Source organism: Abramis brama, assembly GCF_963993115.1.
Source record: "Abramis brama genome assembly, chromosome: 3".
In the NCBI taxonomy this organism is placed as follows: Eukaryota; Metazoa; Chordata; class Actinopteri; order Cypriniformes; family Leuciscidae; genus Abramis; species Abramis brama.
The window spans coordinates 31,652,078-31,679,464 of NC_139965.1; the positions used below are offsets into that span (position 1 = coordinate 31,652,078).

Below are 27,387 nucleotides of genomic sequence, written 5' to 3' on the forward strand. Positions count from 1 at the left end.
GACTGTCGGCCATCTGCCGGCACTGCGACAAACCATTCAAATATAAAGACTTTCACTGTTTCGCACATCCTGTGGGAATAAGTTCCATAAATAAGGAGCTGCATGAACATAGAAGTGCGAGTTCGAGGGAGAACAAGAGTAAGTGTAGAAGATGATCTTACAGTGTGTAAATATGAAGAAGGTCAGATAAGTATGAAGGGGCAAGATTATTGAGTGCCTTGTAAGAATTTTTTTAATCAATATGATATTTAACCAGGAGCCAATGCAAGTGTTGTAGTATGGGAGTAATGTGTTCAGCTAGAGAAGTTCTGCAAATAATTAAAGCATCTGAATTCTGTTCTAGCTGGAGTTTTGCAGAGAAGCTTTGAAGGCAGGCCATAAAAAAAGAGTGTAACAGTAATCAAAACGGGAAGTGACTAAAGCATGAACAAGAATCGCAGTGCTCTTTACTGAAAGAGCTGTAAGAAGTTGGTTACGTATATGGAAATACACTGTTTATATGTGCTTCGAATGGCAGAGTATTGTCAGAGATGACACCCAAACTTTTAACCTGTTTAGAAACAGACACTGGAAAGTTATCAATATTAACAGAGGAACATTTAGATTGGGCCAGATTGGTTTTTGAACCAACAAGAATAATTTCTAGGTAGGTAATTTCGAGATAGGTTTGGAGGATACGTAAAGTTGGGTGTCATTTGCATAGCAATGGAATTGAATACCAAATTTCCTAAAAATATATCCAAGGTGTAAAATATACAGTAAATAATAAATAAAAGAGGACCAAAAACTGAGCCCTTGGAACACCCATATTGATGTACGAAGGCTTTGATCTAAACTGCTTCAGCTGTACAAATTGAGTATGATCCATACAGTAGGATCGAAACCAAGTCAAGGGGGTACCAATGACTTCAATCTGTCTAACAGAATGCTGTGCGAGATAGTATCAAATGCTGCCCTCAAATTGAGCAGAATAAGTACAGATAAAAGTCCAGAGTCAGCAGCTGACAGTAAGTCATTAGAGATCTTAACTAATGCAGTCTCAACACTATGATAGAAACCAAATTGAAATTGCTCATACAGACTATTATCAGAAAGATGATCCCGGACCTGGGCTGCAACAATCCTTTCCAGTATTTTAGAAAGAAACTAGATTTGAAATGGAGCGAAAATGATCAAAGCAACGATGACTGGAGCGGGAGTGTAGAGAGAGCACACACACACCTCTTCACAGGAGTATGGTGAGTAGACAGGTACATGTAATATTCCAAAGAGTAGCTGTACAGGAGATTGCTGGAGTATCAGGGAGATCCAAAAGGTAAGTAGAGTGGGTAAGTAGTCTATTGTCTGTAATTGAGACCAGACAAAGAGTGAGTGTGAGCTGTGTTCTTACATTCTGGTGCAGATTGAAGTGCTGATGGGAAATAGGTGCGGGTGATGGCCGAGTGAGTGCAGGCGAGGGACAGGAGGGATGCTGGGAAATGTAGTTTCTGATGTCCGGGGTGTTGAAGATGGGCAGATAAGGAGCATATGTGACATTACCAACCACTCCTACCAAGTGGAGGAACCACTCAGCCACAGTGCATATTCTACATATCGTTTAAGGGTACAGTTGGTAGTTCCCACTGGTAGATGTTTGAAGAGATGATCATCCAACCCACTCCAGGAGACGGTCTTCAGAGTGTCGTTGCTTCAGGACACCAGGTGGGACAGCTCGAGGAACTCCTCCACATGGTCTTCTAGAGGGCGGCCAGCTTATGAGAGGGATAGGAGCAGGTCACTAAGGTGGACAGGTGAATACCCTGATGGGTTCATGTTGGTACGGTCTGGTCTTCTGTCAGGGAACACCAGACTCGGAGACAGCGATAAGGTTAAAGCCAAACAGGGTATTTACTGACAGTGAGGAATTTACCAGCTGGAAGGTGAGTAATGGAACGGTCAGAATAATGGTGAGCAGATGAATATGAACTAATTGAGTCTCTTTTCATTGACCAGGGTGATAGCGGAGTAATGATGTCTGGAGCTGGAGTGTAAAGAGAGCACACGCACCTCTTCACAGGAGTATAGTGAGTAGACAGGTACATTAATGTAAGAGTAAAATGCGACGAACTTGAGTCACTTTTACTTTCGTTGTCAACAACGTATTTCTCTTCAGGGACAAACAATCAAGGAAAACATGCCCCTAGAGTACCTTCTAGTGGTCGTTATATAAAACACAAAGGAAAAACCCTACATGAGATTGCTTTATAACTTAACAGCTTTAACTAAAAATATAAACAAGCTGAACAGAAATTGTTCTGATAGGAGTGTTTTCCAACAATGATGTAATGAAACAGTGATAATTTAAGGTTGAAGGGAGTAAAGCCTGTGTTTAGGCTATTAAAGAAATTTTTATTTATTCAAAGAACTTTTATTTTAAATAAATGTTCATTTAAAAGCAGCCTTCAGTGTGATACAGTATGTTACCATATCATCATGCTTAACACTGAGAATTTGAATAATTGTAATGAGATGATCAGGTGCAGATATCTAAATCAGAGAATATCATAAATTTGAGCAGTTGTCGGGTGGATGATTTATTTTTAACAGCGGATGACGTTAGAGCTGATCTGCACATCTCTAGCGCACGAGCCCTAAAGCCCCCTTCAAAGCACAGACTTTTTCTTTGTTCAATTTGCACACTGAACATGGGTTGGCGCTCTTAATTTTGAACTCTCAAAGTGCACCAAATTAATGAATTTAGCTTTAAAATGTACAAAATTTCCTTACGAGGGAGCATAGCCCCCGGACCCTCCTAGCAGGACCACGGTCCAGCCACCACACTTTCACAAAATCCTGTGGGAAACACGGTATATGATAGTGTCCTCAAAATAACAATCTAATTACCTTATTGTTAAAAAACTAAAATATTTGCTTGTAAAAAGTGGTTTCTTCTCCACCTCATTTTGAGCCAGGAAAAACCTTAAATAAAGTATTGTGCATTGTTTGTTAGTTTTACTTATGTGGATGTTGAAGGAGTTTAAGGCAGTAGGATGTTTAATATATCTGTGTCCAAGTAATAATGGGCCACTGTGGCCAGTCAGACTATATTACCTTTTGCTGTTGTTTTTATTCATCTATATCATATATCTGTATGAGCATTTAAATACAGACATGTAATCCCTAAATTGATGCTTTCAGTTTTTAGAGCATGCACTAATGCAGGTTGCTCAGCAAGTTAGGCTATACACATTGAAGTAAAATCTTCTCTGACCATGTCCATGTTCTTACTGTCTTTGTACTTTTGTCAAATAATGCTGCCTTTGTGAATTATTGATACAGTAAATTAGATCAGAAAGGCCATTTAAATTACTTTTGCTTTGCACCGAAGAATCAAGAATTCAACAGCATCCTTTAAAGTAGTCAGTAGTTAGTCATGTGCATAAACCAAAACTGGCATCCATTGTTTGTTGACCACAAACCTTTATAAGCACTTGTATAGTTTAAATAGGCTTAAATATCAACAGATGCCAAAATATCAGGTAGTGATATCAGAACACAGAAGACAATTAGCTGACAAGGTAAGACATAAGAAATGTCGCCATCTGCTGGCACTGTAACAATCACAATAAGAAAACAGCTAAGATTTAAACTCTGAATGCTAAGATGCTTTGATTATTTCTTAGTATTTCTCACCAGACATTTTCACTTTTGTTAATGTTACTTTGTCAAGTTACATATTACATTCACAAATTAGGGGATCAAAGTGCACATGTGATGTCACTGGGACTCTGGTTTGCTTTGCTCAATCTTCTGCTTCACTCCGGCACACTTCAGTATGAGCTCAGCGTGACGTCTTTTTAACATCTCCAGTCTCTGCTGCAGGCATTCAGAGGTGTCCACCTTCTCCTCAAAGTCCCGCAGTAGTGTGGTGTTTCCCAGCAGGCCAGAGCGCTGCTGCAGCTTTAGATTGTCTGCGCGTAGGCCGTCACGAACCTGTCGGGTACGTGTCAGTACTTCACGTTTAAGAGCCACCAGCGTGTCTGCCTTGGCAAGTTGAGTGTGTTTGGCCTTATTCTCTATCTGTATGAAATGCAGCTTCTCTTTCACATGAGAAATGCCCTGAGGTTGTGGGACAAAAAAATGTGTAGAAGTTACATTAAAAACTTCTAAAACAACACAGTTTGCTAAAATAAATACTAAGAATAGCTTTCTATACACAACATTTCAAAAGACATATAGTATTATGTGTACAGTTGTGCATTTAGCTGCTTGAAATAATATTTATTTATTGATATATAATTAATTAAATATATTAATAAATTATTTTTTTAACATCCTGATGACCACAAAAACTAATTTCAATATGAGTTGAAAGAAAGAAAGAAAGAAAGATGTTTAGGTGATGTTTTCAGGAATTAAACACAGTGATTTACCTGCACAGAGCTGGCAACCTTCGTTTCTAGAATACATAGCTCCTCGTTACGCTCATTCATCTTGTCGTTAAATGTCTTGTTCTCTGATTTGAGCTGCTCAAAGTCCATCAGCAGCAAGCCATCAGCCAGCTCCCGTTTGGATCTAAGTGCCATCTCAAATTGACATATTTTGTTCTTGAGCTTGATACTGCTGAGACGCACACATGCCAGCTTGTCTTCCTGCTTCAGTCCGTCAGCCTGCAGCTGCTCCACCTTTGCCAGTGCTGCCTGTTTGTCCACCTTACCAGTCAGCGCTGTCATGGCAGCCTCATATTTCAGTGCAGCAAATGATCTCAACTCCTGCTTCACCTGGTTCAGTTTCTCTGAGCTCTGCTGGCGGAGCTCCTCAGTCTGCTGTTGGTGGAGCTCTGAGCAACGGTGGTGCTGCACTCTCAGGTCCTCCATGAGCTCCATGTACTTTTGGTACTGCTCCTGTCCTGAGATATCTCCTTCCAGTTTGGCACTTGCCTTCTTGCTGAGGTATTCTGCTATTTTGGTCTGCAGCTGAACATTTTGCTGTCTAAGCTCTTCATTCCTAGCCTGTAGTTCATGTAGCAGATCCAAATGTTCCTTATTGTTGATGCATAGGCCAAACTCTTCCTCTTCTGCAGGAACCAGTGATTCATTATAAGGGCTGGTCCTCTCATTTTTTGGGTCAGGAGTTGGAAGTCTCTCCTCCTCCTCCTCAGTGTCCTCACGTGATAAAAGATCATCAATGAAATGTTCTATTTCAGGGCCATCAGTGTCCTCCGAGTTCTCATTTATAAGGAGATCTATTTCATCGTTTTCTTCTGTTATCATGTGTTGCCCAGACTCGGTTTCTTCCTGCTGTGGTCCACTTGTCTCGGCACTGGACGTGTCTTCTGTGAGGACGCCCAGAGAGAGGTGTGAACCCTGCTCGACCAAATCATCCTCAACAGCTTCTGAAATATTAGGAGGTTCAGTTTCTTCAATTTCTTGTGCACTTGTTGCCTCTGTTCTATCCTCAAAAGTTTCAGTGTTTTCCACCGGCGTGTTATTTTCTAAAACAAGGCTTTCTTCATGATCTAATGACCCCTCTTCCATTTTATTTAGTTGAATTTACACACGATTTTTTAAAAGTAATATTTTTTTATTCACCTAAAAAATAATTACCTGTAATTTATCTAAAATAACCAACGTTTATCTCACGAAACAGCGCTTGCCTCAACTATTTTGTGTCTGTATGGGAGTGCGTGTGTGTTGCCATGGACACTCAGAGCGAAAGCCAATCACAAGCATTTGCTGTGTTACTGTTAATATTAATGAGACGCAGCGGCGTGACCAGTGATACTCCACTGCGCATGTCCTCCCCCGCGCCACTGCTGCTTCCAACAACAAGCGGTAGTAAGCAATATGGCCGACCTAGGGAAGAAGTACTGTGTGAACTGCCTGGCAGATGTTACGAATTTGCGGATTCGCTGTGCCGAATGTCAAGATATTGAACTTTGTCCGGAGTGCTTCTCCGCGGGTGCCGAAATCGGCAACCATAGACGATGGCATGCCTATCAGCAAGTTGACGGCGGGCGCTTTTCGCTCTGGGGTCCCGAAGCAGAGGGAGGATGGACTAGCAGGGAAGAACAGTCGCTGCTCGATGCCATCGAGCAATATGGATTTGGTAACTGGGTACGATTCTCTATTAAGTCCATATTGAGGGGGTTTGATAAACTTCCATGTATTGCCAAGTGTGCACCTCCACGCAAGTAGTCTGATGCATTGCAATGCAAACAAATGATGCATTGCTCAATGAAGAAACTTAGAGAAAGTATTTTTTTAAAGAACCTAGCAGATTCCCTAGGTCTGTGGTGCATTACAGTTTTTGTCATTCATAAGATATGAATTTATAACTTAATATATACATGGAGAGAAACTGTAATGTGTGCACTTGTACCGAAAGCAATTTTGTTGATTCAGTAATATTTGCATAAACTCAATAGTAATATTTATGTAATAACTTAATTTTATAGGAACTATAAACACTATATTGTGTTTGTAACTTTCACATTATTATGACCTGGCTCAAATTATACTTTCTCCGAAAAAGTATAATTTTGTAATCATTTACTCGCTCTTATGTTGTTCCAAGCGCATAAAACTTTTGTTCATCTTCAAAACACAGATGAAGATATTTTAAATGAAACCTGAGCTTTGCTCCTTCATTGAAAGTCCATGTCATCAGAAAATGTATTAAAAATGTTGCAAACGTATTACACATGATTCACCCTGTTTAATCTAGGCTAAGTCTTTTGAAGATACAAAGTCACCTCATCTTCACTTAGCCTATGTTTTGAAGATGAACAAAAGTCTTATGGATTCGAAACAACATGAGGGAGAGTAAATGATGACGAATTTTCCTTTTTAGATGAACTAACCCTTTAACTTTGATTATTTCTGTGTTAGGAGGATATGGCAGCCCATGTTGGTGCATCGCGCACCCCTCAGGAGGTCATGGACCATTATGTGAGCATGTATATCCATGGGAATCTGGGCAAAGCCTGCATCCCTGACAGCATCCCCAACCGCGTGACAGACCACACTTGCCCGAGTGGAGGTCCGCTGTCTCCTAGTTTGACTACCCCGTTGCCCCCACTAGACATATCTGTGGCGGAGCAGCAGCAGCTTGGATACATGCCGCTTCGGGACGACTACGAGATTGAATATGACCAGGAGGCAGAGAAACTCATCAGTGGGTTGTCTGTAAACTACGACGATGAAGATATTGAGATTGAGATGAAGCGAGCCCACGTGGACATGTACGTGCGGAAGCTGCGTGAGCGCCAGCGCCGCAAAAACATTGCTCGTGACTACAATTTAGTGCCAGCCTTTCTGGGACGGGACAAAAAAGATAAAGAGCGAGAACGGCCAGGTGGAACAGGAGGGGTTGGGGGTGCAGGTGGTGCTCTTGGATTGGGGGGCGTTACTACCATCATTCCAACAGGGCCGCTGGGCTCCACTGCAGCAGCAACCCCGAAACGCAAAATCACCAAGGAAGAGAAGGAGCAACGGACCAAACTACGTGGTCTTTGCCAGTTCATGCCACAGCGTGAGTTTGAAGAATTCTTCGATAACATGCACAAAGAGCGCATGCTACGGGCGAAGGTTCGGGAGCTTCAGCGTTATCGGCGAAATGGCATCACGAGACTCGACGAGTCGGCCGAGTATGAGGCAGCACGCCACAAACGGGAAAAACGGAAAGAGAACAAAAGTGTTGCTGGCTCAAAGAGAGGCAGCAGTGGTGGAGGAGGAGCGGCCGGGCTTGGAGGAGGGGTTGGAGCAGGAGGTGGGCTTGGCGGCGGTGGAGGAGTCAGTGCCATTAAAGAGGAGGGGAAGGACAGTGAGTTCTCAGCTATCGAGAACCTGTCTGGCTTTGAGCTGCTGTCGGATCGGGAGAAGGTACTGTGCAACTCTATGAACCTTAGTCCTACGCGCTATCTGACTGTCAAGACTATCATCATCAAAGATCACTTACAGAAACGGCAGGGCATTCCCTCGAAAAGCCGCCTACCCAGCTACCTGGACAAGGTGCTGAAAAAACGGATTCTGAATTTTTTGTCGGAGAGCGGCTGGATATCCCGAGAAACCTCTTAACGACACTGTCCAAAGATTCGGCTGTATGAATAATGACTGTAAATATATTTTTCTACTGTTTTATAATGGATCTCAGAAAAGCCTGTGAGAACAAAAGGACTGTAGGTGCCACACTACTGGATGTGGACCTTCAGTCAGTCTAACATGTCTGTCTTTGATCTCAGATCTCCTCCATCATAAACATAGGGACATTCCTGTTATAGAAGGTACATAATCAGTATCCATCATAGGGAACATTCCAGTATGTTGTCCTGTGTAATACATCAGAATATAACACAAAACCCATTGCCCCCTGTTAAAATGCCTCCGTTTTGAATGTGATTTTGAGTGGCACTCGAATGTTCCCTGCCAATAGTTTCAGCAGAATGCTTAATGTTGTACAAAGCAGATATTTGGTTCTGAGTTTCTTGTTTTGTCATAAGAAGGACTTTAAGACAGATGCTTGTTCTGCTTGCTAAAAGTCTTATGCTAACCTGAATTTGTCTGTTTCAGTTGGATATATTCTGTTGTCAATGGTGGGAATGTGAGACACATGAAGCATGCTCGATGCTATCTAAAAACAGCCGATGTTCATGTTTGATTATGATTTATTTTTTTTGGAGTTGACCTTTGTGAGGTTGTTACAATAGCTGTTTATTGAGCATGTTTCAGAAGCTCGGGTTAAAAGGCACACAACCAGGTTATAAAGTATTAGCTTGATGAGTAAAGCAAAAAGCTGAGTGAGAATATTTACCATAATGCTCCTGTTTCAAGAGGGTATTATTATTGTTTGTTTGATGGATAAAGCTAAATACAGCATCAAGGGTTCTCATCTCAAAGTCTACAACAAAATTTCTAAGCTGAGACTGTGTTAGTGTTTCAGCTACATACTAATTTTCAAATGCCTTGACAAAATCGTCATGCAATACCAAATCTTAGATTACAACTGAGACAAACATATTTTTCCATGATTTTTAATGTTATTATTGCCTGCTCGTGTCTACCCCAAAGCTGTAGAAAACTAAGAAAAGCACTGTTCAAAGAGGCAAATACAAAGGTTTCAAATTTTTACATAGTTTTGAAATGATTAATATATTAAGAGTCAAATAGAATAGATACAGTATAACTTTTAGCTATTGTTTTTTTTATTTTTTTATGTATACGATATTGGAAATAACTGTTTAGTGTAAATCCATTGTAAAGGCCAAGGTGGTCATTCACATACGTTTGTTTGTCATTTTTTGCCCCAGACATTGGTACATATAAAGTCAGTCATGTTTGAGTATGCTCATGTAGCATATTTGCCCTGGTTGATGGTTTTTATCCCATTCCCTTTAAATTAATATTATATTTTAATCTTAAATTGTACCACATCAAAAATGTACAAAGATTATTTAGGTGTCGGTTTGATCCTGTTTTTTCCCCCCATATTTCTATGCTAGACATAATTGCCCCACACAATACACAATATTTGTGTCTTCTTATGAGTAAAGCCATTAAAAGTAGATGTGCAGTTGCACTGGGAGAGAAACTCACCAATGGCATATGTGAGATGTAAATTGGCTGTCTAACCATTTGGTAAATATAATTGATGAATGTAGGTATGAGGACACTGTGACTAAGAATAAGGAAATTAAAATCAGAAAAGAAAATCAGGTTGTGCTTCATGGTTATAAGAAATAGGATATTTGGTCATCTTTTGGTTCCCAAGCCATTCTTCAAGTCTAGTCATGCTCACCAACATTCAATTGTTGAGAAAAAAGTAAGTGACCGGTTAATTTAAAGCTTAATATTTTCACTGTAATATTCATTCAATATGCTATTTCAAAGAGTATAATTATTTTTCTAAAGTAACTGAAAATGTGAGAGGGGATATGATACTGAAAATGACATCTTCACAGAAAGACACTATCTTAAGTATGTTTTTAGAATTTTTTTAAAGACTGTGTGACATTTAAAAATGATGAGGAGACTTTTTTTCTGCTTGGTTGTGACATGTTCTCTGGTCAAATAGTCCATTTTTGAAGGATATTTGTCAAAATATTGAGTATGTGGAAAGTATTTTATTGCATATGTCATGTTCTTTCCTACTTTGTATTAAAGTGTTGAAATATAACCTATTGTCTGTTATAAAATGAAAAAATGCCCTTGCTTACATTTCAAGATGTCAAGACTGAAATCAGAAGGCGTAATCTAAATAAGGTCTGTAAGAAAACAACAATTTAGTCATTTTAAAGTATGAATGGGTTTTATTTGTATGAAACGCCATTTAAAAGAATATGCCCACGTATAACACTATATTCTTTTATTCAAATAACAGTAATAACCAAAATTAAGTATTAAATTTACCATTGTATCCTTAGTTGAACTCTTGTCCTGACAATTTCGACAAAAATAAACTACAAGATGTAATAATGACAGAGATCTACTTTTGAAAACGGTATGCGATTTATTTGACAATTGTCTGCTTGTTCACATGGATGGAAAAGATGAATCCAGATGTAAACCTTTAAATCTGACGACCTCATATTTTTATGTTCGCTTTTCATCATTCTACCCATATAACCACCACCATTTCTAATGACGTTGTAGGACACATCTCTCTCAGAGTGCTCGCCCCTTCCTCTCCCCAAAACTTCACAGAAACTCATCAGTTCTTATTATAATTTCTGTTGACTGATGTGATATTTCATCAGGTCGGCACACTATGAAAATAGTAGTGAAATAGTAGGAAGTACAACTGCTGTTAATTAAATTATTATAAAATTATACATATTTTATTTTTGAACAAAAAACGGAAACAAAACAAGTGGAATTTAACAACTGCTGTCAACACATCATACATGTATGGGCCAAATTGGTAACATTTTTTCAGTAAAGTATTTAATATAAGAGCAAATACGTATATTGAGAAAAGATGTCCAACAGTATAATGTGCTGCAGTGTTTCTTTAAACGATGGAATGGTGGTGGTGATTCTCAAAGGAATAATGTTGCATCCAATCCAATATTCAGTAAATCTTCTACTGCATACGCACTCAACTCTTATAATATACTCTTATAATATTTATGTTGTTCATTATTAATACATAAAGATTAGTCTGGCATTGTCCTTCAGTTGTCAACATATTGGACTTCGCCTCTCAGAGGCACCTTTAACAAAAAAGCTGTGGAACCTAAGACCAGGCAATGACCCACCGTAGAGTGTACGAGTAGTTAGGGGGCCTTGACTACACCCACCAGAGCTGGCCGGAGGGTGCGGCCATGCAGCTTATAGCCTACTTTAGTAACTACGGCTACGGTACCCGGCTCCTTGCCCTCCACAGGTGCATGAAAGACAGCCTCGTGTTCATAAGGATCAAATTTCTGACTATCAGGATTAAGCTTAACAAGGCCATGTTTTTTGAAGACCTTTTGGATCTGCACCTCAGTCATTACAAGGCCATCGTAAAGATTTTTCAAGTGAGGATTTGCAGCAGACACTTCTGTTTTCGGTACACTTTCTGTTGCCTTCTCCAAGATGTCAGCCACCTCCAAGAGATCTTTACAGAAGCCCTGAATTCCTGAGAAAAAACAAACAAACGAGTGAAAACATTGAACAAAATTAACTAGATGCAGAAATGTCGGTTTATAAAACAGCTTATAAACTAACATAATAGCTTACCATATAGCTTAGCATCATCAATCATCTTTTGACTTCTTTGCCTAAGGTTCTCAGTGTCTGCTAGTGCCCGCTTGTATTTATCCTGCAGCAAAAGGCGATTTTAAAATGATCAGACAATAAACTACAAACAGCATGCTGAGTTACCTAATCAAATTACACACAATATTAAAACTGCTCCCCTCAAAAACACTTTTGACTCTCAGAAGATTTATGTTGCACAGAAATAATACTGTTTACAACGTGCTGGATTCACGGTATTGATTAATCTGAATGCTTCAAAGTAAAGAAAGGTCAAAGCTGAGGCTGACACTCAAAGACACATTCAGAGTTAAGCTGGGTGCACACTGCGATTTATTATAGTCTTTTACGATTGTTCCTTGTCAGACTGTACGAACATGATCCTCGCTGTAAGCCATGTCACACTGTAAGATCTCAGTTGTCATTAATGTCAGACTGTAAGAGTCAAGACGCGTTAAAAACGGACGCACGCAAGAAAACTTTTCCGGAGTTTTACATCAATCGACGACACGTTCGGTGACAGTGAGCTGTATTACACGCAGGATTGAAATGGTGGCTGCAAAGAAATCACTAACGTTCATTTTGGTCATGGCTTTTCTTGAAAAACGAAGACAATTTGAAGGTCGTCGTAGCAGAAGTCACACTGCAGTAGTTTTTGTCCAAGTTTTTTTTTTTGTGTGTTTGACAAAAACTACGATAAAACCTGTTGGAAAGCATCTTTTGCAGCGATTTTTGTGTGAGCATATCAGTGAACACCCCTGACCACTCGGTGAGTTTCACGTCTTTGTAAACGAAAGTTTAATGCGTTTTTTGGAAGGATTGTTCCAGTGCCCATAGGCTGCCATTCTGTAGGGGCAGCGAAAGAAACCTAAAATTCTCGGGACAGCAGCATGTGTCCAAATTTTAATCTTAACCGTTCTATTTCATCAGAAACGATCTGTAAACAGGGCTTTAAGTGTAAAATACCAAACTTGTCCTTTAAAATATTGTTGTTGTTATTTTTATGATCTCAGGCTAGAATTATTCTCAAATTATTATTATAATATAAAACAGACTACAAAACTACATCCCACAACAAAATTTAATTGCAAGAGTGCTGGTAATAAAAGAGAAGCATCATTCATTTGAGCCTAGGCAAAAAACGGCATCTGTTCGTCAGCATTTTGTTTTGTTTCCATAGCACATGACATTAACAAAACATTTTAATGACGCTAATAACAATACAATTTCAAATTACTATTATTATTATTATTAATAATAATAATATTATTATTAGGCTACTATATATACAATAATAATCAATGGTCAATAGTCATCGATGAAAGTCAAAAGCAGCTTAAAACACCGACTTTAAAACAAAACAAAACTTCTTTAACAGGAAATATTTTTTCTTCTCATTTTTTCCTCTATCATTATGTGTATGGTCCACAAGAGAAATATTGAACCAATAATGACGGCTCACGTCAACATACTGTCAGACGACGAGTACAGTCAGTCGCAGGTGATCCACACTCCAATCTGTACATAACTGTTTCCACTGTTATAATGAGACACAATTTTTTCTTTGGAAGTCTCATTACTTCAGTCCAGTGATGAAATATTTGTGTCCTGGAAATGGGAAGCCTCAGGTTCTGCTTCACTCGCTGTTTCCTTGTGGAAAGGTGAAGTAGACTCAGATGACTCAGACGGCGATTTTTCTCCTTCTCGCTCATCTTTCTATGATTTCTCCTTGGAAAAGCGTAATATTGAACTTTGTGAATCCGCCTTTAATGAACTCCCACGTGCAAAGAAAACTAATCTCTGCACAAGTTTTATTTCTCATTATTCTATTTATAATTATGATTGTGACCAAATACCTTGTGTTTTGTATTAGCTCTACAAAACTATATGACCTAAGCAAGAGTGCATTCTGTTCACTGCTTAGTGCTTAATACACTAATGGCGCTTTTCCACTACACAGTACCAGCTCGCCTCGGCTCGACTCGACTCTGTTTGGTTTTCCACTGTGTAAAAGTTGTACCTGTACCTGCTTCCAGGTACTTTTTTTCGTATCATTACTATCTGCAATGGAAAACGGAGCGAAAAGCGAGCCGAGCCGAGCCGAGTCGAGTTGAGCTGGTACTGGTAATGGAAAAGCGCCATAAAGGAGGCTGTACTGTACCAAATAAGGGACTAAATGCTGCTAGGTGGAACAAACTGTAATTTGAGCTACTGTCTGTTCAAAATAAATGAAAAGAAACCTAGCTTTGTATATTTGTTGCTTTTTCCTGTTTTACCGAAACTTGTATCGAACTGTGACCCCAAAACCGAGTTACATACCGAATTGTGACTTCTTTATACCATTACACCCCTAGTTATTAAAGGGTCAGTTCACCCAAAAATGAATTTCTGTCATTAATTACTCACCCTAATGTCGTTCCAAACCCTTAAGACCTTTGTTCATCTTCGGAAAATAAATCAGGGAACTACACTGCGACCAAAATGGTCGCATATGCGACCTTTTGAAATGTCATTGCGACCCTAATTTTTAATGGGTCGCAAATGTATCACTGATTATTTTTGTACCTATGTTTTAGGCAATATGCTATGATTTACTATGAGCATTCATTAAAACAGAAATGTGTATTTTAAGAATACGTTTTATAACGTGCTCTGAGCATTCAACACATCAAGTTGGCTTCAGCCTCGCGACTGTTACTTAGATTAAAACGTACCAGTGTATCAGTGCTGCGCGCTCTCTCTCTCTCTCTCAAAACACGGACTCGCGCACACAGAGAGAGAAGAAAATTGTAAAATGAAAATTGACGGGCTATAGTTAAATAAATTTTGTTCATGCTTGTTTTTTTTTCTGTCAAAATGTGAGAAAGCATTTTGTATTATCCATCCGTCGTTTTTAAAATTCGTTAAATGACGGACGTTTTACTGTTAACACAGCCCTCGAGTCGTTATATGTCGGATTCGTCTAACTATAGGCTACTTGATATTATTTTTAGAATAAGTGATTCGTTATGCTATTATTGGACTCCTGTCTATTCATTGTCAACTGTTTTCTATAAATATGTTTGTATTGGCTAACATTTATGCAGCTAATGCGTGTCCTGTTTAAAATGTGCAATATTCAAATGCAAAGACAGCACGTCACAAATAGAAGCCCTTTTCCCTGTATCATATTTGGATATTGGAATAATAAATTAAGTAGCCTATCTTAATTATACACAATGTTCCTGTTTTTTGTTTTTGTTTTGTTTTTTACTGTTTTCTAGGGGTTTCTTAATTTCAGACAAGTTGACCAGCACACATTAAATGCAATGCAATATAATACATGTGTGTGTGACATATTTTGCACACAGGTAAAGGTGCCCAATATCAGTCATTTCTAAAGTAAAAAAATAAATAAAAAGTGTTTTGGAAAATATCTCTTTAATTGATTATCAGTACATTTGTTTTCTATACAGAGATATCGGTATCGGCCATAACAGCAATATTAAAATCGTTTATTATCGGTATCGGCCACAATTTTCACATCGGTGCATCACTACTTAAGAGTTCAGGAGTCTGCCCATCTGTGCCAACATGTGCATGTTGAAATCCATTTTGCACTTTATTGTGTACTGTATTTTCTATCGCAGTAAATCTATCCCAACCAATGTTAAAGAAAACAAAAACAGCAAGGCATGTGGTTTAAAAGATGGCAAGTAAAATAAAAAGCACATCTGTATGCAATACAGTTTCATTATTGTTCATTATTATCCAGAGCGGCTTACTATAAATAATTTGTGCGACCAAATCATGTTTTGCGCCAGTAACTGAAAAAGTTAGTAGCGCAAGTGCCACCAGTGGAAAAGGTTAGTGTAGTTCCCTGACAAATTGAAATATTTTTGATGAAATCCGAGGTGTTTCTGAACCAGCCATAGGCAGCAACGTCATTGCAACTTTCAAGGCCCAGCAAGGTTGTAAAGACATCGTTAAAATAGTCCATGTGACTACAGGGGTTCAACCTTAATGTTATGAAGTGGCGAGAATACTTTGTGTGCGCAAAAAAAACAAAGACTTTACTCAACAATTTTTTCTCGTCTGTGTCAGTCTCCTACGCGTAGTAAACACAGCGCAGCACTTCTGGATTCTACGGCAGAACGCAGGATCATTATTGGCCGACGCTGGTCACATGAGCACTACGACACATTCGTGTGATGCTGCCGCAGGAGCTAGCCAATACTGAGCCAGTGTTCTGGTGTAGAACCCGGAAGCGTTGCACTGTGTTTACAATGTAAACAGCATCAGAGACTGACACGGAAGAGAAGAAATTGTTGAATAGTCGTTATTTTTTGCACACAAAAAGTATTCTAGTCTTATGGGTTTGGAATTACATGAGGGCGAGTAATTAATGACAGAATTCTCATTTTTGGGTGAACTAACCCTTTAAACATCCACATTTTTTATATCCAATTATCTGAAATATATTCCAATATTCTGAAAATGAAGCATTACCGTAACATCTTTCAGCTGTTCTTCCAGTTGCATCTTTTCTTCTGTGAAGGCTTTCTCAGCTGCACCGGGCTCTGGTTTCTGAGCCCCATTCTCTTCTTCGGTTCCAGTTCCTGAGCTTTTCTGTTGGGCTGCTGTGCAAAGGAGGCGTGGGGTCGCCCTGGAATGTTAAAAGATGGGAATATTCACCAATACAGCCTTTGCACTATAGGCAAAATAAACATTGAGATTACGCAACCTGTCTTGGATAAGAGATATTATGCCTTATTCTTAATAGAAGAGTTCACCCAAAAATAATTAGTCATAATTCTTTAAAAAGAGGTTTACAAGCAGAATGTCATTCTTTAGCATTGGCATTGATCTCAGTGGCTATTGAAAATCAATGGGATTTTTGGGTCTTTTATCCTTTTTGGAACTGACAGTAACAATGAAGTGAAAGCAGTGACAGATCTTTTCTTCCATATTTTGATGTAAAAGAAAAAACAATGTCAGGTGGGAGTGGGACTTGCTCCTATGCATCTGTTGTTGATTGGATGTGAGATGTGGGCGTTGCATTCAAAAACGGATGCAGATGAACGTGAGCTTGCCGGATCAGAGTTTAAGTGGACTAAATGATTGGAGAAGTCCTGTACATGTCACCAGAGACAAGTCTGTGTCATGAATGATCACTGTATGGAAGGCAAAGCAGCCTTAAAAAAGACAAGTTCTATAAACTAGTTGATTTAAGATAACTGCTTCTTTATGGGTAGCAGTGAACATTGAATGGGTGATGAATGTTTTACTTATAAAATAGGTTTATCATCTTAACTGATTAATTCTTTGTAGGACATAACCTTTCAAATGACATGGGATTCTAGATAACTTGACATAACAAAATAGTTAAGAGTCCAGTCTGCAACTAGTTAAGAGACAGCCTAAAACCAATCAAGAGGTGGGGGTGGCAGTACGATTAGCCTAAACTTCAGTAAGTCTTCAGAACTAGCACGTGTATGAAAATGAGTCAGTCATTGCCATGCCAACGTACGAACACTATTTTTAAAGGCTTAAGGAGATCGAAACAAACATCCTGAACTCAGTGAAACGCATTTTCTGTCTGTAACGATACATGATATGGTAAAGAACAGTAAGCACATTTCAGTAAGAAGCATCGATGATCACACGTAACTAGTATGCACAGTTACAATGTTTCCGACAGGACAACAAAGCTGTCTAACGATAGGCTAACTGTTACTGTCATCTGAAGCCATAAGTGAGGGTCCTTAGGACATCAGAAAGAATCATTCATCTCTAAACAGCTTACGCAACGGAAAGATTATTAATTTTCATATAACCAAAATGTTTACCCAAGCTTGGACACCAACTACACACAATAACACTGCCCTGAAAGCCTACCTTACAAGTGAAGGAGACGCTATGATAGAAGAGCTCTGTCTGATCGCGCGCACACACCAGTTCGCCATCTTCATCTTCACTGCTGATGTCCACGCTGAGAGACACGCAGAAAGAGCAAGTCTCATTCAACCAATCGCAGCTTCTGTTTTTACACGGTTGTCTTACACGACCAATCCTCGCTCTAGTCAAAACTGACGCAATTCTGTAGTTTGGTTGAGAGAAAGGTCGAAACATTTTGCACGTAATAAAGGACGGCGTCTTTTCTTGGCCAACTGAAGGTTACCGCACACTTTTATTACTCAACTTCGCCGAGCTTTTACATCACTCCAGGTTCACCAATTCAGACAACGCACACGAATGAATTTAAAATATGTTGTTTAAAATTGCATTTAACCGGCATTGGAAGACAAATATTGGCTAAATGTTTGCCTTGAGTAGGCTAGTCAGAGTTCACTTCATGAGTGATGGAAATTCTCTATAATAGGCTAAAAAAAACAAACAAACAAACAAACAAACAAACAAACAAACAAACAACATTTATCTATAATTATCACAATTTGAACTTTACTGTTTCTGTGTACTATAATCAGTTTATTATATATTCAGAATCAAAGTAGGAAATGTGTTTGTGATTTTTTTCTTTCCAGACAGCTGACAATGTTTAGCCTACTCTTTAAATTTAGTCCAGTAATCCTCTGACTCTCAGTCAGCCTGGTGTGTCTCTTGGACAATAAATCATCTGAGAGATTGAGGTGAGGAAATCCTAACTTTGATTTAGGCTCAGAAACAGTTCCTGCTTGCATAAGGATTTTGACCCAGAAAGGGTCTTCGCCAAGCCTGTTGTTTGACCTGGCGAAGACCTTGTCTGGGTCCCTAGAGGTGATAAAATCCTGCAATGAGCAGTCATATGTGTCACTGTTCAAAATGTTTGGTTCAGTAAACTTTTTTTAAAAGGAATTTATATTCAGCAAGGATGCATTAAATTAATCAAAAGTGACAGTAAAGACACTGTATGTTACAGAAGATTTCTATTTCCAATAAATGTTGTTCTTGTAAACATTCTATCTATAAAGAGTCTTGAAATAATAATAATAAAAAAAATGTTACAGGATATTAGAATGATTTTCTAAAAATAAAAAAAATCATGTGACACTGAATACTGGAGAGTAATAATGCTGAAAATTCAGCTTTGCCATCACAGGAGTAAATAGAGAAGAGTTCTTTTAAATTGTAAGAATATTTCAATCTTACTGTTTTTTTCTGTATTTTTGGTCAAGTCACCTTCATTTATTTAGTGCTTTTAACAATATGGACCGTTTCATATGGAAGCCATTTTCTGCCAAATTTAAATAAATAAATTAAATGATTAAAATGAAAATTAAAACCAAATTAACGATTTCATTACAGAAAACAGTACGCAAAATATGTGACAAAATTGAGAATGAAATTAAATGATTTCATTTTCACAGCATTATCCCTGTCAAATTGAAAAATAAAATGCAATTGGTGATTTCACATTTCATTTTCACTACAGTCTCGAGGCAAGACTGCCAATATTAAAATGAAAAGCCAAACGTGAAAAAGAAACTACAAATACAGTTTTTACAATGCTCTTTAGTAACGCTCACGCAATAATAGTGACACAATTCAAATACAAATGTAAATTTTCGTTTTCATTTTAATTCCTCTTTTATTTCACTTTCACGTTTGGCTTTTCATTTTAATATTGGCAGTCTTGCCTCGAGACTGTAGTGAAAATGAAATGTGAAATCACCAATTGCATTTTATTTTTCAATTTGACAGGGATAATGCTGTGAAAATGAAATCATTTAATTTCATTCTCAATTTTGTCACATATTTTGCGTACTGTTTTCTGTAATGAAATCGTTAATTTGGTTTTAATTTTCATTTTAATCATTTAATTTATTTATTTAAATTTGGCAGAAAATGGCTTCCATAGGTTTCAAAGCAGCTTTACAGTGATAATAGGAAATTAAAGTAACAGAGATTGTTTTGGCTTTACAGCAGCTCTAGAATAAAGTTATCGTCCAGCTAAAGTTAGTTTTGATCGATACACTTCCGTTGAAAAGATCATTAGTTATTAACTTAGGGGCCGTTTACACGACACCGTTCTAACAGAAGACTCAAACGCGCTCCGGCCTGCTCATTCGCACAACAACAGTGCCTGTCGGCTCGAGAACGCAAACCTTGAAATAGGTTCCAAGGTGCAAGCCTTGAAGAAGAAAAACATATATATATTATTATTATTTTATCTCTGCGCAAGCTTTAAAAACGCAAACCTGTGAAAACGCTGATGGCGTGCACATGCGCATTAGGTGTTTAGTCTTTACGTATGCGCATTTGAATATGTGCGCAGGCGTGTAGTCTTTCTTTACAAATTGACCTAAACAAATTACTTGTCTGGCCTTAAAAATGTATAATACAGAATTATTTATCGCTTCCGAGTAGCCATGTGAACCGGAACTATTTTGACAACGTTGTATCTGTACAGAGGTAAAGGGAAGAGGCCTTCACAGGGAGAGTAGTTGACACTTCAGGACTGCGTTGATCAAATAAATGCAGCCTGTGTGAGCATAAGAGACTTATTTTACAACTATTTAAAAAAGAGTACTCACCCCGAAATATATGAACGGTATAGGTGTGTTTCACTGCCGTCAGCCTGAGCTTTAGCGTTGCCCTGTGACCCTACATTTGATAATTAGGTATAGAAAATGTGGATGTTTTAGAATAGTTTTAGAACAAAACATATAATATTTTTAACTCTATACAAGTCTAAAGGTGTTAAATCAATTGCAAAGTTCTTGTTTAGTGTTGCTTGTTTGAGGAAGGATCTGAAAATAAAAATCTGCCTTTATTTATTAGAAAACTTGGACAGCATGATTCAGTGGCCATCAGCTCGCTAGAATGTAACTTTGAAATGAAATACTTTAGCCTGACTACGTAAGACTTCGTACTTCCGCTCAATTTCATTTCGCTTCTGCATATAATTTCATGCTTCATCTTCTGAAATTCTAGCTTTTTTAGATTGATTTCAACTGAGTTAGCTTAATGACACTGAATAATTGGTCTATGTTGAATGTTTTAAGTTAAAGGGAGAAAGATAAAAATTTGAAAAAAATATGCATATATTTATACGCACACACACACACGCACACAACAAGTACACAGGGGTATCATAAAATATAAAAGTTTGATTAAATTAGATTAAAAAGATTAATGTCAGATTTCCCCATGCAGGAGCCCAGCTAAAGTGATTTGCATATCTTCTTTAAAACAGTTTCAAAAAAGTTTTACCCCCGGTTTCACAGACAAGGCTTAAGCTAGTCTCAGGCTAAAATGAACTTTTTAATGTTTGAACTTTTTAAACTGAAAGCAACTTGCACTGACATATCTTATATATAAATATATTAGTGGCATTGTTTTGCCTCAAGATGCATATCAGTAATTTTTTTTAAGGCATGTTTATAAAAGCCACTTAAATGTTCTAATTGAGCTAAGGCCTAATCGTGGCTTAATTTAAAGGCACAATATGTATTTTTTTTGCTTTAAAAATATAAAAAATCACTATATCTATGTTATATATTTTTTAAAGTTGTGTATTTACATTATCCCGACAGTTCCAATTAACTTCTAAATCCAGAGAAATTAATATTTTAATTCGAAGACGTGTCTTTATTTCCGTTATGTCGCAGTCAATGGCGTCATATCCGCGTTGTCCCTGGTTTCCGCTCGTGCTGCCATGGTAACCAGAGCTATGAACCAGAGCCCTCTGATAGTAACCACAGACGTGGACCACTGTAGTTCGCAATGTCTATTTGCACGCTGTTGTTGTTTCGTTCAAACATTATGGACCATGGCAAGCAGACTTTGGATAAAAAAGGAGAACTAAAACGAGAATCAATATCAGCGCGGTGTTTTCGAGATGCCGAGAGCTCCCATAGACAGTATATAAACGAGAGCTCCACGTCCGAGACTTCGACCGCTCCTACATGTACTTTATTAAACAGGTGAGCACATTTACATAAAACTAATCAATGTTATATAGTTCAACAATGATAAAATGTCAGAATATGATCTGTATGTTATTCTAATGTTGATCTAGCTTAACGTTACTGCTAACGTTAGTCTCATACAGACAAACTAACACATAATAAGTTACATTTCAACACATTCAAATGCAGTTTAGTGTGCTAGTGTAATGTTAGACCAAGTGAAACAGCGCTGCATTACCTCACAAGTTTAATTTGTCTAATAAACTGACCTTTGAGTAGTGATTCTGCGTGTAGTTCGGTAGAATGAAATGTCCATATTCCTCTTATATCCGCGGGACTCGCGTCGCTTGTGGAGCTGATAAGTTAGCTGTCTCTTAGCAATCCCGAACTGCTTCATATCACAGTCATGATAAAAACATCGATGTATTCAGTCGCCCATAAACATTATTAGATCGGTCGGCTTGACGTTGACGACAAGATCCATAATTCTTAGCAAATGTTGCGTCATCAAACTACGCCTTTGTTATTGTAAATAGGTTAGCGACCCCTAGTGGAGAAAAAATCCCATACTGTACGTTTAAACCATGTCTGCGAAACCAGGCCTTATATTTTATTCCTGCTAACAATTGTTTAACCGGTACTACAGACAAGAGTCAAAACAGCTTGAAGGCAAATTGGGGGAAAAGAGAATTGATAATCCAAAAAACCCCATTGTTTCATTTAATATAACAGTTCTTTAAAATCTATTTTGTAAATGCAAAGTGTTTTCCTGCTCGCAGATGTGACCCTTTACATTTTTACATGCATTGTGATTGTGGTTTATTTAAAAGCAACCTTAATAATACTTCAACAATAGGCCATTTAAATAGGCTAGGCTATCAAATATATTAATTGTGCATTTGAAGTAGTTTACATGCAACCAGCTCTGGTCATGTGACCGTTTACACTAGCCATGTAAAAAAAAAAAAAACATACATACATACATATATAGTTGACAAAAATATATTGATTTAATACATTTATGAATTAATGAATAAAATGCATCAACACCTTTAGACCCTTCACATTTTGGTCGCAAATGTTATGGGGGATTAAATGGGGATTAAATTGAATTAACTGGATCTTAGAAATGAAGGAGAGACTTTTTTTTGTTGCATTATTTGATATGCGATGTTAGTACAAACATAAACTTTTCTAACAAGCAAACAAACACTTGACTCGTAGCTCCACTAGGTGGCAGGCAAATACGGCTGATCTTCTCATCGGTCTCGGCTGATTTGTATAGGTTACAGCACATGAGCGCGCTCGGTGTGTAGCTCTGTTTTCCCCACCCTCTTCCCATCTCTCCCTTTCTCTCTCTCACTCTCTCTCTCTCTCTCTCCCTCCCTCCCCCTCTCTTACATTAGAGCTTTCCATCTTTCGCTTGCATCGCACACTCGCTTTGACAGTGTTAAATGAAGACGCTCATCATGGCAGTTTTTGCGCACCTGTACCCAGCTGTGTTTTTCGCCTGCGCGTGGATGTCACTGTTCGGACCGATTTCATGTCACAGCGGCGTTATACAGCAGATAAACGAGCAGGACCGAGAGCTTGACAGCCGCGGTGGGCATGTCATTGGCAGAGATGAAAGGCTTATCTCAGCACACAGCCGCGGAGATTACAGCGGGGACCCGGGCGGACCGGCCATGGGAGTTCCCCGAGTCCGGAGGGCATCGACTCCGGAGAAAGTCTCTCTACTCAGCAGCTCTTTCGTCCTTAAAGGGGATGCCACCCACAACCAGGCAATGGTCCACTGGACGGGTGAAAATAGCAGCGTGAGTACCCCCCCTTCCTCTGTTCTCCATTGTAGTTGTCCCAAAAACTCACAAGATTGAACGTTGAGTTGTTTAATCTGTCAAGTCATGTCATAAGGTTCGTCGATGCTCTAATAATTTATTTCGGGTTTGAGCAACTGGTAATGAATATGAAGCATGCGCGCATACTGTTTGTACGGCAGGTAGCATAACGCCCAGCATGCATCATCACACAAAACACATCTGCATTGTGTATTGAGAGGTTTATAGGTTCAGTGTTTACCAAACCGTGTAATGTGAGTCAGAGTGACAGCTGATGCCGAAACGCTCCGACGGTGCACCATGCACCTGCACGCGCCTAGCTGGCAGAAGTTCACTTCAAGTCTTCGTTAGTATAAAGCTGGGTGACGCAAAGTTTGAAGTGTGACTATGTTTACTTGTGCTTGGTCAATTATATAAACGATACAATGTGATATAGTTGTTACAAAAGCGATCAAACGAACCAGCGACTCCTCGAGCGCGTGCAGCGCGGATGCCCTCTGAACAAACGCGCGCTTGTCTGTGTAATAGTTTGTTGAATTGTATCTTCAGGAGATGTCTCTTATTCACAAAGCTGCCAAAAGATCTCATGAGATGTTTACATAAAATAAAAGCGCCCTGATAACTTTTGAATACCTGTTAGAAGTATGATATGATTCTGTAACCTAAAGTTTTTTTATTTGATTTTTTTATTCAACTTTCATAAAAGCTTACAATGATATTTAACATTAAGCATAAGACAAACAGATATTGGGGAAAACATATAACAGATTTTACATTGTTCAGAGTAAAACATAAAATTTTACAAATTATAATTTTTTTCAGTATAAGAGCTGTTTTTTATACACTTCTTATTTCTAGTGATTGAATTCAATGAGTCATGGAATATTTTAAGATATTTACAAAGAAAATTAAAGGAGGGTGTTATAGACATTACTTTAGCTTTATGTATGAAACTTCCCAAGAAGAATTATTAACTTTAATGTGTTATCAATTATATCGGAGCCAGTATTACAGTCCAAGAAGAAGATCATAGCCTCATCTATTCTGATTATTTTGTAGAATGTATCAAAAACCAACATAGATACTTGCTTCCAAAAGTCTTCCGAGTATTTACAATTACAAAATAAATGTATTTGAGTTTCAGGTTCAAGATTACAAAAACAACATTGTGGTGAGATGTCTTTTTAAAACTTATTAAGAAATGCATTACACGGAAAATACCTGTGTAGTATTTTTTTTAAAAATTCCTTGACCTTATTTGGCAGTAAAAAATTATTACTTGCTGACCAGATTATCTCAATTGAAGGTATTGAAGAAAAAAAATTGTTTACATTTCAGAATTGCTTTTGGGTAACAGCTGATATCTTGATTAAGACACTTTCTGATGTAAGAGTTATTACACTTCATATCCAAAATATTAACTCCTCCAATAACAAGTTTAGGAGTCTGCCTGAGTTGTGAGTTGTAAGATGCGCTTTCACAAGCTGAAGCAATTTAATGGAGACGTTTTTAACAACCATATGCTAATCTCTACATGCCTGAGAGAGCAAGAAATTGGTACTTAACCTAAAGTTAAACTTTTAGAACTGAGAAAGATTATTGCTCAGATCTTTCATAATTTGATTAGTTAGTTTTAACTTCATCTCAGATGTTTGTCCTAAAATTGTTGTCAATAAAGAGTGTAAAAAATGTTTAGATAAGTTGGTTTTCGATGAATTTGATGAGAACTGTAATCTCTGACTTTTGATTGTAGACTTTTGGTATCTTGGCGAATTTGAGGGCAGTTTTGAAACATTGTTATGTTGTCTCTTGTGTAAAAGGAGCACATTTTAGCATGCGAGTACTTATTGAAATGATATAGCCTATACTTTAAAAGAATATGCTCAAGTGTGAACTGAATGTAATGTTTTCAGACACTTAATTGCAATTAAATGAAATGCATTATAGTTTAAATTTGTTAAATGCAATTTGCTGAACTTTAGATTGACCCTCTTAAGTAGGACATAAGTGCATCTTTATATTTAATTTCATAATAATACTTAATAATAATTTCTTTAAAATATGGTTAAAGTGTTCTGCCGAATGTACTGACAAGCATTCAAAGTAAACTGAAATATACTTAAAGTTTCTATTGAAACTTGCATGTATTTACACATTTGTAATTATAAAGTTGCAATTTAGCCTAGTACATATAAAATATAGTAACTTTAAATGTAATGCTAAATAACACACTAGGCTGCAATCAACAATAGAACAATATAATCAAGTACTTTACGGCCTGGTTTCACAGTCAGGGCTTAGATTAAGCCAGGATTAGGCCTTAGTTCAATTAGGATTTGAAGTATATCAAGTGCACATTCAACACAATTAAGTGCACTTCTTTTTCACAAGCGGTCTTCTGAAACTTTAGAGGAGTCTCACAAAGATGAGAAGCAGGAGACAAGTGAAAGTCTCGTATTGAGATATTAAAGAGTTCTCATTTTCCTCTTAACCACTGTGTTTTTCCAAAATATCTAGAAAAAAAAATACCAATGGAATTGGCATGAAGCTGCAACATCATGTGTGTATTGGAGATGTAAGTGTATGTGGTCTTGTTGCTTCTTTCAATTACTTAAGGACCTTAAAGTAGCTGATTGAGTTGTGCAGGTCATGGCTGCTATGTCAGATGTCCTACAGTGAGGAGAGCTGTAACCGCAATTGAGCTGAGCAACAACAGACATGTACTGGATAAGCACAGAGATCAACAAGCACTGATACAGCTGCATATGGTCGTTTGAGAGGTTTGTTATGAGACTGCAAAGATTTTACCAGAAGCACTGGTAAAGATCTTTGCCTTTTATTTCAAGTCCACAAATCTCCAGTCCGTTCACAACAGGTTTACTTCACCATTTAGTGATTGTTCAGAATAGATTGACCACAGTGCCATGTGGGAATGATGACACAAAAAGGAACTGACGGCAGCAAGTATTCTGTGTTGTGAGAGTGCAATGTGAGACTGTTTATGGGAAGTCTTGTATTCAATCTGAGACACTTGTTTTTCCATAAATTCACTTTACTGACCTAAATTAAAATAGTCAACACTCACTCACCCAACACAAATAAAGGTTCCAATTAGTTTTTTTTTTCTTTTTTCAGCGATGAATAATTATCAGTTCCCGAAAAATTGTTCACTATAAGAAGAACAATTTTCTTCTTAGGGTGAAGAACATTTTAATAATCTATAAAAACTTTTTTCCACTATAAAGAACCTTTTGTGGAATAGAAAGGTCCCATGGCTGTTTAAGTTTCATCATGAAATCATCAATGCCAGTAAAGAACCTTTATTTTTATGAGTGAAGGCAATCCACTGCAGACGTGTGTACAGATTTTAATTATTTATAATATCATCTGCTGTTTTAATAGGAGGACGAAGAATCCATGTTCACTCTCAGTTTAAATGGATAAGCAAATAAGAGGAAGAAAGATATCAACAATGTCACAATCCCTCATGCTGCAGAGATTCATAATTAAGGATAATTCTACATGTGTTTTGTTAAAGTCTAATTTTAGTTTTAGAAATAGTTAGAGAGGCACAAATAAAGAGAGGCAAATATTTCCTGTGCTTCAGGTGATGTGTAGAATAGACTCTAATAAAGGAGAATCCATCGTTAACACCAGAACCTATAGTTGTCAATTCCTGAAAGCTAGTCCTGGAGAACGATACTAGACTCCTAACATATTGCCAGCATTAGAGCCCATGTGCTGAATGGGTTTTTTCTTTGTGTTTTCCGTTCTATTGCGCTTGTTATCCCTCACTTTCTCTGGGGAGTGCGACCATCTTGATTCATTTATTTTGCCCTCCTGCACTTCTGATGACATATCTCTTTCTGTAAATATGATGAGATATAGTCATCTATCTGGTATTTAGCAGCAGTTTCTGCTGTTGTTTGTGTATACAGTGTTGCA

At 37.9% G+C, this 27,387-nt stretch overlaps 4 protein-coding genes across 9 annotated transcripts in view; 2 read left to right on the forward strand and 2 right to left on the reverse strand.

Moving 5' to 3' along the window:
• Positions 1 to 3,101: 3,101 nt before the first annotated feature.
• Positions 3,102 to 5,646, reverse strand: cfap184 (cilia and flagella associated protein 184). Its single transcript, XM_084109849.1, has 2 exons — positions 4,413 to 5,646; positions 3,102 to 4,098 (listed from the first exon to the last, which is right to left on the reverse strand). Exons 1-2 carry the CDS (start codon positions 5,514 to 5,516, stop codon positions 3,757 to 3,759), a joined length of 1,446 nt encoding a protein of 481 aa, XP_083965975.1. The 5' UTR covers positions 5,517 to 5,646; the 3' UTR covers positions 3,102 to 3,756.
• A 150-nt stretch (positions 5,647 to 5,796) lies between these two features.
• tada2b (transcriptional adaptor 2B) lies at positions 5,797 to 10,190 on the forward strand. The gene is made up of 2 exons (XM_084107642.1): positions 5,797 to 6,095; positions 6,870 to 10,190. Exons 1-2 carry the CDS (start codon positions 5,826 to 5,828, stop codon positions 8,055 to 8,057), a joined length of 1,458 nt encoding a protein of 485 aa, XP_083963768.1. The 5' UTR covers positions 5,797 to 5,825; the 3' UTR covers positions 8,058 to 10,190.
• Positions 10,191 to 10,265: 75 nt separating this feature from the next.
• Positions 10,266 to 17,718, reverse strand: grpel1 (GrpE-like 1, mitochondrial). Its single transcript, XM_084107643.1, has 4 exons — positions 17,595 to 17,718; positions 16,206 to 16,362; positions 11,700 to 11,781; positions 10,266 to 11,598 (listed from the first exon to the last, which is right to left on the reverse strand). Exons 1-4 carry the CDS (start codon positions 17,666 to 17,668, stop codon positions 11,252 to 11,254), a joined length of 660 nt encoding a protein of 219 aa, XP_083963769.1. The 5' UTR covers positions 17,669 to 17,718; the 3' UTR covers positions 10,266 to 11,251.
• A 5,288-nt stretch (positions 17,719 to 23,006) lies between these two features.
• Positions 23,007 to 27,387, forward strand: part of sorcs2 (sortilin-related VPS10 domain containing receptor 2) — a 185,157-nt gene continuing 180,776 nt past the window's right edge. For all 6 annotated transcript variants that reach the window (XM_084108164.1, XM_084108165.1, XM_084108166.1 and 3 more), the window contains exon 1: positions 23,007 to 23,421. In XM_084108164.1, coding sequence (XP_083964290.1) covers positions 23,062 to 23,421 — 360 coding nt within the window. In that variant the 5' untranslated portion in view covers positions 23,007 to 23,061. The remainder of the gene's footprint in view (positions 23,422 to 27,387) is intronic.